The sequence below is a fragment of the Parambassis ranga genome, chromosome 6 (genome assembly GCF_900634625.1).
Source record: "Parambassis ranga chromosome 6, fParRan2.1, whole genome shotgun sequence".
Taxonomy (NCBI): domain Eukaryota; kingdom Metazoa; phylum Chordata; class Actinopteri; family Ambassidae; genus Parambassis; species Parambassis ranga.
The window spans coordinates 13,818,639-13,829,690 of record NC_041027.1 but is presented as its reverse complement, the minus strand read 5'-3'; the positions used below and the strand labels follow the sequence as shown (position 1 = coordinate 13,829,690).

Sequence of the window (11,052 nt, the reverse complement as noted above, 5' to 3'; positions counted from 1 at the left end):
CCCACACACAGGGAGGAGGCCTGATGTGGTCTGATGTGGTCTGTGGGGGTTCTGCTGGTTCCTCTCTGCACTGTGTTGTATGCATCGTTCTCAGATCTTTGACATACACGCTGTAACATCAGCTCCTCATTCAATGCACAAACCTTTAATTTTTGCTTTTACTGTAGGAATTGTCTTGATTATGCCTTTGTGGCTGCAGATAGCACCACCTAGTGTTTGTTCTTTGTAACTGCAGCTACTCCTGTTGTACACAAAAGCTGTGTTCAGACTTAGGCCCCGTTCACACTGGAGAAAGTCATTCCAGCTAGAGTAGGATTGAGCCCAGACAGCCTTTAAGCTGGATGCCTTCAGACCTATTTTCAAATCTGGCTAGCACACACTTGTGTCCGCACTCAATCCGGCTTCATACAGCTTGTTTGCTGTTCTCCAAACCACTAGGTGGCGCCTAGCTGGATTCGCTAGCCACATTTGCGTTCACACCTGAGCCACATTTGAGCCAATCCTGCTAGATCCACCTCTCGAGGGTGGATCTAGCAGGATTGAAATCAAACTGGATTCAGCTGGATTGGAGGTGTTCACACTCGGAAAAAAACACATCTGGATTGATCTGGATGCGGCCAAATCCTGCTTAAGCCACATTTTTTCCCCCAGTGTGAACGGGGCCTTAGTGAAGTAAATATAAAACATAAAATGTTCACACATCTTCTTATATGAATGATGACAGACACACAGTTTGAGCTGTAAATCGCCCCCTAGTGTTACCTCTTTGAAAGTGCAGTGTAACATCTTTTTGTGACTAACTGCAGTAAGTTTACTTTTAACAAAGCTGTCCCATTTTAATGCTCAGTAGCTGCCCAGTCCAAGCCTGATTTTGTAACGTTGATGACTGATTTGAACTAAGACGGGCTTTGAATGAAGTCTGAAACAGCCCTGCATGTGTTTCAGGAAGTGAGGACGTTTCCCAGCTGCACTGCGAACACTGTGAACACCACATCTGTGTTTGGATGGACTGACGACTGAGCACCAGCATCTTTGTTGGAGAGTCACAATGTAAGATTTTTAAAACATTATTTTATGCTCTTTATGCTCTTTTTCGCTCTCTTCCCTGTGAGGAAGTGGGAACAGAGTGACCCCTGATGAAGGGGCGTCTTGTCTTTATTAGACAGATTTAGCTTATGATTTAAAACAGGACACCTTGTTGTACTAATAGTGAGTCAAGTCTTGTAAATTGTCTAATTACAATACTTTGCAAGGGTCATAGATGCCTTGATTATTCAATTAAAAACAATTACAGTAAATGTTACGATAAGTTTTAGGGGGTAACTGCACTCTACAGTACTTTTAGTAACACATATGAATGGCAGTAGAAATGGTAAACAGGAGGAACAATAGTGTTCATTGTGATTGCTGTGGTAAGAACACTTGTCCACTAACTGCAAGGTTGGTGGTTCGATCCCGCTGTGACGCTGGGTGTGAAATTTAATCCTAGATTGCTTTGAATGCCTTTCTCTAGGTAGAAAAAGATGTAAATATATAACTATATAACTTATCCAACTTTCATGGAGGCAGGTGTGATTTGGCCTACAGGGATGACGCTAACTGCTACTTGCTAACTATCCTCTGTGTGCTGTGGCGTCACTTCCAGTAGTTTCACAATAAAAGCCTCAAGTGAATGATGTGTAATCTATAAACAGCTGCATGAACACATCGTGTGATGTTGTTTTTGGTTCCATTTATACAGAGCTGTTGTTTTTTTTAGGCACCAGCTCTCCTACGCCACTCCAGGTCGGAGTCTGGGATCGAACCGCTGACCTCACGAGTAGAGGACACCAAAAAAACAACAACAAAAAAAGCAGAACACCACGAGGCTGCAGTGACGATGCAGATGTATATATTTTATTTGAATGCACTGCTGTGAAACATTTTAATCACAACACTAATGTATTAATATTAATATAAGACAAACAAAACAGTGACGTCATTGCAGCTCATGAATGCGACCAATGCTACAGTGAGATCCTTGATGTAATAATCACTATTATATGCAGCTGTGAGGGGCGGTTTGGAATGGATAAAGCCGGCGGGTGTCTGAATGCAGCATGTTTGGATCTCAGTAAGTCTGAGGATGAACACTAGCACTTATTTTTCTGCAAATAAAGAGTCTGAGAAAGACGTGAAGTACCACAGATTTGATGGCAAGAAACACAAACAGCAAATGAATCATGTTAATGTGCCTTCCCGTGTTCTCAGCTGAAGCTTCTTCTTTATGACTTTAAGGTGCAAATCGCTCCTCACGAAGAGAACGTGCTTCCTAGAAGAAGGAAGTGTCTGACGAGAAGGCGCCGGCCAGCCTGAACTCGTCCTTCATCAGCACGCAGAAGAGCCGCTGGGGCAGAGCTTTGGAGTACGGCGCCGGCCGCGGGACGCAGGTTCGCAGCAGGATCTCGCGGCCTGCCGCAGGTGGGAAATCTGGGACTTTGATGCTCAGGCCGGCTGGCCTCCTGTCGCTGCCGGTGTCCTCGTCCACTGGTGCCAGGAGGGCAGCCTGAGGAAGAGATGGCAGAGATGTTACAAAGAAAAAGTGCAGCCTGGTGCATCGATTATAGATTTAAAAACACAGCTGAAAGCCGAAGGGCTGCTGGGAAAATGTTTGGTTTGAATAGAGAAGAAAAACTCGGCAGTCTAATAAAAGAACCATACACCTTCTGTAAGGCACGGTGGTGGTAGTATCATGGGTTTGGCTGGCTTAGATGCATCAAAACAACAAAATCTAAAGGTGTGATGTGAGCGCACACTGATCAGACCTCTAGTCTGTAACGTAGTGACGACCAAAGTAAGACAGAAGGAGAGCTTTCTGACACAGACTAACAACACACACAAAGAAAACACACACAAACATGATGGTTAAAAACATGCAGGTGAAACAATTCTGCTACCACAAGTCAGTGTGTGAGTGTGTGTTAATCACAACAACACAAAGTAATCAAACTAAGTGGAGTAACAAGGCACTGAGGCTAAATCTACCACATAAGAATTTGTTGTGCAAACCTCCATGTCACCAAAAATACCCTGACACAGCACAGAGACAGAGAGGAACATGCACTTGCTTTAAAAAATGTTATTTCTGTGTTGCAATGTGACTGTCGGACAGTAGGGGGCGTGCAGTCCTATTGCTGGTGGTTACCTCATCACTTGTGAAGTCAGCCAGCTTGATGCAAGCAGCAGGGAGGAGGGGGGGAAACACAAAACACAGTCGAATGGAGGAAATAAAAAGACAGAAGAAGAAGCAAACAGCTGCATGAAGAGGTCGAATCTACTCCAGAAAAACGGACTTTAAAATTTAATTTACCAAAAATATGTTGTAAATATTTTCAAAGTATTAAATTCTGGTTAGTTGAGATGTTTAAAGTCTGACTGATGTTGGATTTTTGGGACCGATATTGATACAAATACTGATTATTAGTAGTAAAATATGCCAAACTTAGTATGTATATTATGGTTCAGAGGCTGCTCACCCTCTGAGAGCTGATGAAGAGTCTGTGGATGATGCTGCCGGTCGGCCCCTGACCAGCTCCGGTCACCACCACCTCAGGCTCTTCCAGCAGGGAGCTCACAAACCTGGACACAAACGTTTAGGAAAACATGTGTTAATACCTTCGAAATAACATGTAACACGCGTTTATTTCTTCCAACTCACTTCTCCAGCTCTTCCGAGGTTTCTCCCTTCTCGTCCTCACCGACGGCGAACTTGGCTTTGAGTGACCGAGCTCGCGTGATGACCGTCTCCATGGCCGTTAACTGGTTAATGAAATCCTGCAGACACAGGTGTATGTTCTCGTGATTTACACTTTTTTTTTTTTTTTTTTTTACAAAAAAATTGCCAAAAGGACACATTTTAAGTTAACACAAAAACATGTAACATGACATTTATTTGTATTTTTTAAGAAATATGAGTGCAAGTCATGAAAAATGCATTAGTTAGCATAGAATGTTCATGATTTACACTCATATGTCTTACATATATATAAACAAAAAGTCCCGAGCACCTCCTTCTAACTGACCTCTATCTTCTTGTAGTCGTGGTTGGGCGGGTGCAGCAGCTTGCAGGCCTGAGATGTCGCTTGCTGGATGGTTTTTTTGACAAATGGAATGTCGTCCACTGCCTCTGTTGGCGAAGAGGAGGAGGAGACGTACAAAGAGAGGTGAGTAAAGAAGTCTTTAATATAGTTACCACTAGGGATGTCCCGATCACGTGATTTCAGACTTTGCTTTTGGTGCGAGAGGTCCTGGTTCGAGACCTCGATGAGCTGCTGCGTGTGTGAAATCTCCTAGCGTGGCGCTCTAGACACACGCACGCACACACACACACACACACACACACGTTTTGCTAGGCTAGGGTCGGGACTCGGTATCGGCAGATACTCAAAGGCCCCGTTCACACTGGAGAAAGTCATTCCAGCTAGAGTAGGATTGTATCTGGATAGTCTTTAAGCTGGATAAATTCAGACCTATTTTCAAATCTGGCTAGCACACAAGCGTGTCTGCACTCAATCCGGCTTAATCCGGCTTGTTTGCAGTCCTCCAAACCACTAGGTGGCGCCTCGTAATATACAGAGTCCGTTCAGGCCATGGTAGGACCGCGTGTGTGCATGCTTCATGCGGTTTTTTGGCCCGTGCCGCTCCCCGTGAACCGGAAGTAGCATGTCGCTAGCCGGATTCGCTCGCCACATTTGCGTTCACACCTGAGCCACATTCGGCCAATCCGGCTAGATCCACCTCTCGTGGGTGGATCTAGCCGGATTGAAATCAAACTGGATACAGCAGGATTGGAGGTGTTCACACTCAGAAAAAAACACATCTGGATTGATCAGGATGCGGAGGAGGATAAATCAAATGACTCTGACTCGAGGGCAAAAAAACCGGATCGGGACATCCCTAGTTACCACACACACACTGGAGTGGTGACTCACCCTCCTCCTTCAACTTCAGGATGGCGGCATGGAGCATACAGGGCAGCAGATGTCTGGCCAGGTCTGCAGGTTTCAGCATCGCCAGAAAGTGTAGAACCTATGAAGAAACCCCAGGTTTGTGTTTCTGTTTTTCATGACATGATTTTATGTTTGTATAAATTTAAAATGACCTTCTCTGCCTCCTTAGTGTCATCAAAAAGTCTCCTCTGGCGGCGTGCCGGTGTCACCCTCGCCGTCTCCCAGGCCTCCACCCACATGTTTCCTGGGATCTTCATCCTGGCGCTCAGCTCGCCTTTCAGCACCTTGTCTCCCTTCTCATCAACCGCCTCCTCTTCCACGTAATCTCGCGGCGAGTACCAGCGCACAAAGTCCTCTAGAACACAGCCAGGGTTGGCTGCCTGTGGAAGCCGAGCACAGTGAGTTGAGAAGATATGGCAATGTGTGTGTGTGTGTGTGTGTGTGTGTGTGCTTCTCACCTTAAAGGACTCCATGTCAGAGAGCAGACACGCACTCTGCATCCGAGCACGCAGGTGGGTTCCTTCAGCTGACGTTCCCAGTTTGGCCAGTACCTCTGACTGCTCCTCTAACAGGTCCTCTGTCATGGGTGCAGGTTCCTACAAGTCAAACACAGCGCTCATGTATGCTCTTAGATTTAGCCCCAAACTGGCTTTAAGCCCTCCTTGGAGTCCCACAGACCTGTGTGACGGGAACGTAGAGCAGCTCCGTGGAGTTGAGCAGCGTCAGGTTGTTGTAGGGGTGCAGCCGGCCCTCTGCTTTGGTTTTGCTGCTCTCCTTTCCTCCCTCAGTTTGCGAAGCCTCCATCTCCCCCTGATCACTCAGGCACTCGAAGAACTCGTCCTCGCTGTCGCTCCAGGAGTCCCAGGATTTCCCTTCTCTTGAGGAGTCCGCCGCCTGGCGGCTGTTCTGGGAGCCGCCGGACACTTTGCGTTCTCTGTCTTTGCTTCCATCCGATGTCTTGCGAGCTTCATCTCTTGCCCTTTTCCTCTCTATGCAGCAGTTTAGCATCTGTACAGGGAAAAAAATCCCATTTTTAGACATGATGCAGAGACATGATGCAGCTACCTCTGCACACTTGATTCAAACAGCTACCTGAAACTTCTGGTGTAGAAGGCAGCAGCGGAGATCAGGAGGCCCAGCAGTCAGTCTGCAGATTAGAAAGCATGTCGATAAGAAGATGAGAGAACAGAACCATGATAAGAAAGATGACAGAATCAAGCACGGAACAGAGCAGAGATTGAGGAAGGCCTGTGTGTGTGTGTGTGTACCCATATATGAGGTAGTTGTTCTCCCATCGGTAGCGCAGCTCCAAGACAAACTCCTGCCAGAGGTGTGCGACAGCCCGCAGCCCTCCGTAGTTGTAGTTGACCAAACACACACATAAAGCTAGCCGGTAGGTCAGACTGTCACTGGGCGCTGACTTCAGCTGGAGGAAAAGGTTCTGGAGGGACAAACGTGGAAATGAATCGGTCCAAAGTAGTGAAATACAAAGTTTCAGCAGCATTTGTGTGAGAGTGTAAACGTACGTAGTCGGGGTTTTTTTCTTGCTCGGCTGTCCCGGTGGAGTTGGACTGTGCGGTTTTATTCTTCCCGTTCTCTGATGGCTTCTCCACAGCAGCATCAGGGAAAACATACTGAGACGAGAACAGCGGTGGTGTTGTCACGTGTGCGGTCATAGTGTATATGTACACACACACACAAGATCCATGACCTCATGTTGAGATGTAATATAAACTAGTCTGCACGAACTCACCAGAAGGACAGAATTGAGGATGTCTGTGTTAAGTGGGGACTCGTCGTTGCGTCTGTGGCGGCGGATGCGCTTTCGGGCGGTGTGCACAATGTTGGAGACGGACAGTTTGGGGATTGGCACGGCTGCCGAGGGCTCGGTGAGCTTCGATAAAGCCTGGCTGATGTCTGCATTTTCTGCAGGGGAAGAAAAAATACAACCACATACAGCTCTCAGTGACGCCTGGTGGAGAACATCACAGTGTAAAGTGCCGTTTTCAGCCAGTCGTCTGACCTTTGCCCTCCTCTTCAGTCAGTCCTCTTCCCAGAACCTCCTCACTAGACTCCTTCCTGCAGCAAAGCTTATAGAACTCTGTCAAGAAGTCACCTACAAGGAGGCATACAAATATGTCAACACATACATATGTGAGCTTCATCTCTGTGGAGGCACAGCTGTAGCTCTGGCCAGCCACTGCGTGAAAATGTCTCCGGCGTGCCGACTCTCCTGCACACGTGTTGGTTGATACTGGCTGTGGCTCTGCCGACATCACATGCTTCGTTTCTCTAAAAGGTTTGTATGTCTAGGCAGTTTTATTTTTTTGATAGAAGAAGATGGCTGGTCAGGCTCGCACAGTTTAGGAGTCTATTACAAAAACATCTGAGTCTCTGATAAGTATTGATCTATAGTAGAATCAAATTCTATTTTTAGATGTCTGTGACAAATCAGCTCCCTGAAAAATGATGGATCTGTTATGTCTGAGGGATGTCTATACCCGGTTTACACTGTGCGAAAGACGAGCATCGTAGGAGAATCGTGGAGATATCGTTGGTCGTGGCTCTAAATCGGTGGTCTTACGTCGCACTGTGAGGCAGGTTCCACGACGGCCGTTGTCAGCGTCTTGCGACCAAAGACAAGCTGAGATACAATTCTAGCGGTGTCAGAAATTTAGGATGACTGTCTCACAGTGTGACAGCTGCTACGACCTGTCACCCCGCAGCCACGTCCTCCTCCTCCTCGCATGTTGTAACCTGTACGATGTAACCTGCGGTCGCCTGCGATTCAGTGAATGGTCATCGTACAATCTGCACGCATCAAACTTGACGTCGTACCAAAGTTTATTCGATTCACGCCGTGTAGTGTGTCATGCACTGGTCTTATAAGATCGCTAAAAAATTGCACAGTGTAGAAAGGCCATTGCAGAATTCTTTTTAAATACATCTTATCACCTCACTGGACAGAAATGGATCGGCTCACCCAGTAAACACTGCGGATTTTCAGCCGTCCTTACTCGTACGGACCAATGAGGAGCCTGAAGAGGGTCGAGGTCACTGTGAGATAATAAACACAGAGGCAGGTATTTTACAGACTGAAGAGTAATTTCTTTTGAAAGTGAAAAAGCGTCTCTTACCTGTATACGTCGTTATCCACAACTATGCCCTCTGTCAGTTGAGGCCAGGTGGTTGCAAGATGGAGTTCACTGCAGCAAAAGGAGCGGATTGTTCTGTTATATGCATCCAATGTGACAGAACAGAGACGATACAAGACAAAGAGATTAACTGTACCTGATTGGTTCCTCACAGGCTCCGAACGGAAGCTTCCCAAACTCCACCCCTCCTACTTCACCTCCAAGGAGTGTGTCGAAGTCTACAAGAAACAACACCCCAACAAAACGTCTGTAACACACCAGTATATTCTGATTTCACTGTGATTTATATGAGTCTTGGTTAGTGTCTACCTGGAGGCTGCTGCGGCCATGAGTGCTGCTGCCAGTCTTGGAGAATGTAAGTGAAGCGAATTGCAATGTTGACCGGAGGCAGAGGGAACAGGGAGCATCCCTGATGAAAGGATGAAAGGAAACAGTCTCAGTACTGCTGCCGGATTAACTCTCATGTACGTGACAGAACCTGCTCCACAGCACTTACTATCTTGGCCTTGAAGATGTCGAGCAGGCCGGACAGGTGGTTGTACTGGTTCGGCACTTTACGCAGGTGAACCATCTCAAAGTCGGTGCGCACGCTCGGCCCTTGGCACTCTCCGGCATATATCCGCCGCCATTTCTGCTGGATCTGCACAAACACGGGCACCTGACTGAAGGTACAAGATAAAAACAAACAGGCATTACTACACTGCATCCAGAATTTACCTCACACTTCACAGTAATCCAGCTGTATGGGTCATGGGACTAACTCATGTAACTCTGTTCTTTGTGCTGATAGTGACTCACCAGCCGCTGTTGGTCAGAGAAATGGAGACGGAGCTGAGCAGCAGATTGCACTTGGACTCGCTGATGATGGCTTCACAGTTCGCCCCAGGACTGATGACCACAAACGCCCGTATGCCATACCTGTGAGCACACACACACACACACAGCGTTTTACATTGAGATGCATTATTCTTTCACACCACATTCACACAGTGGCGAGCTACAGATGTAGCCACAGCTCCCCTGGGGGGGGGACTGATACACTAGTGAGTGCACTGGGGGCAATGCGGGTAAAGTGCCTCGCCTAAGGACACACAACAATGACTAGGGCGGAGCTGGGGTCGAACCGCCGACCTTCCGGTTATTGCTCTACCACTGAGCCACTGCTGCCTGTAGCTGTCTGCACCAAAAATGCAACACATTTTGGGTAATTGTGCACCAAGTTTGGAAGTTTCAAATTACTGTGATTACTTTCAAATGCTGCCTTAATCATGAGTCGCCCCTGCAGGTTGAGATAAGTTAATCCCAATGTGACAAGAGAGAGAGAGAGAGAGAGAGAGCATAGAGGCTATAGCCATGAACAATCTGACTTACCATCTGACCAGGCAGTGTGCTCGAGGAGGGAAGTCGTTGTTCATACACAGAAGGTCCTGCATTGCCAGGGGTAAAGCATCTGCACCAGAATGAATGACAACATTAACCCCTTCAGAGAGCCCTAAGAGGTTCCACATCCTCACTCAGACGTGACCCTACCTTCCTCCAGCCTCTCCTTCCCATCGTCCTGCTCACACTCTTGCTTCAGGAAGTAGTGCGTTATGTAGAACTTAAAGTCGGCGAAATTAATCTCCTGAGACTTCTCCTCCCAGGTGCCACTTGTGTATTCACCCTGTGTTTGAACATAATGTGGCGTACAACGAGATTTAACGTGTAGAAACCACACACAGCTCTGCAGGAAACTTAACTAAAGACATCCCAAAACCTTTTCTGGAGACGACTTTAACGGGGAGCTCCCGGTCAGCTTCCAGTCGTTCAGCACCTCCTCCACTCTGGACACAAACCTTTAAGCATATAGAAGAGTTTAGCTGAGGGGTGTTTGTGCACCAACATCTGGATAATCCATCATCAAGCCAGATATTTACACTAAGCTTGGATGTGAAACGTCTCTCTAACTATTATAACGTATTATATGTTATTAAACTGTCATAACATACATCTATTACCCGTCACCAGGCCTGATGTTTGGTTATAATCCAGCTGATGTTAGCTTAGGCTGTGTTTTTATTGGGTTTAGCTTGAGGGCTAGGCTAATGAACAACACGCTTCTCTGGACTGCAGTCTACATGTTAGTGTGATCCTGCGCCTGCTCTACAAACATGACCCTTTTTTAAATAATGACACCTTAATAATATGTGTTTAAAGACTTGGTATGTGCGGCGCAGGCAGCGGTGACAGGCTCGCCTACCGTTCCCACTCAGACGCGGTGGTGAAGTCGGTGATTTCAAAAACTTCTGACTCGGGCTGGAAGAAAAAAACATGAACAAGTTGAACATGGTCTCGGTTCTAGTCGCTGTGAGCTTTAAATGTTTTCCTTCGCTGCGCTATTTTTTTTTTTTTTGCAGGGAATAACTCACATCATTGTCGGCAGCCATGTTGGTTTTCTTGTTGTTATCCTTCTGCTTCTTTTTCTACTTCCGGGATCGTATGACGCTGCGTGGCGTTTACTGCCCCCTCCCGTTTCACGTAAATCCGTGTTTCTAATGCCGGTGCACACACATTCTTTTGCGCATTTATTCTGATTGCCTTATTTCTTTTTTTCTGAATTGTATGTATACATTGGATACATCTTTATTTAATAAAATATTCAATACTATTCAATTCGATCATGCTTTATTTTTATTTATTTTTTTACATTTTATTCTAAAACCAGTGAAGCTGGGATCAATAAAGTGCTGTCATGGCCAAAGATCTCGGCAGTGGCACGGATTTGATCATTTTTCACAAACCTTCCTGCTTCAGCTGCTTGTGATTAATTTTTAATAACCATTTCCATTACTATTCCATGATAAATTGAAGAATTCTAATAATTTTCTAACTTTCAAAGGGCAGTATTGACAAATACATCAAATATTGAC

General features: G+C 46.3%; 1 protein-coding gene across 2 annotated transcripts; it reads right to left on the bottom strand.

Moving 5' to 3' along the window:
* Positions 1-1,874: 1,874 nt before the first annotated feature.
* rab3gap1 (RAB3 GTPase activating protein subunit 1) lies at positions 1,875-10,642 on the bottom strand. Of its 2 annotated transcripts, XM_028408473.1 has the most exons (25): positions 10,552-10,642; positions 10,383-10,438; positions 9,900-9,978; positions 9,674-9,806; positions 9,515-9,593; positions 8,942-9,061; positions 8,640-8,805; positions 8,453-8,552; positions 8,280-8,361; positions 8,126-8,194; positions 7,972-8,045; positions 7,012-7,104; positions 6,742-6,914; positions 6,515-6,622; positions 6,257-6,429; positions 6,081-6,135; positions 5,667-5,996; positions 5,447-5,584; positions 5,141-5,368; positions 4,971-5,067; positions 4,062-4,165; positions 3,698-3,813; positions 3,516-3,618; positions 3,185-3,208; positions 1,875-2,545 (listed from the first exon to the last, which is right to left on the bottom strand). In XM_028408473.1, exons 1-25 carry the CDS (start codon positions 10,567-10,569, stop codon positions 2,312-2,314), a joined length of 2,952 nt encoding a protein of 983 aa, XP_028264274.1. In that variant the 5' UTR covers positions 10,570-10,642; the 3' UTR covers positions 1,875-2,311. The 2 variants fall into 2 exon arrangements, with proteins under 2 accessions (XP_028264274.1, XP_028264275.1); XM_028408474.1 differs by lacking the exon at positions 3,185-3,208.
* Between the last annotated feature and the right edge of the window lie 410 nt (positions 10,643-11,052).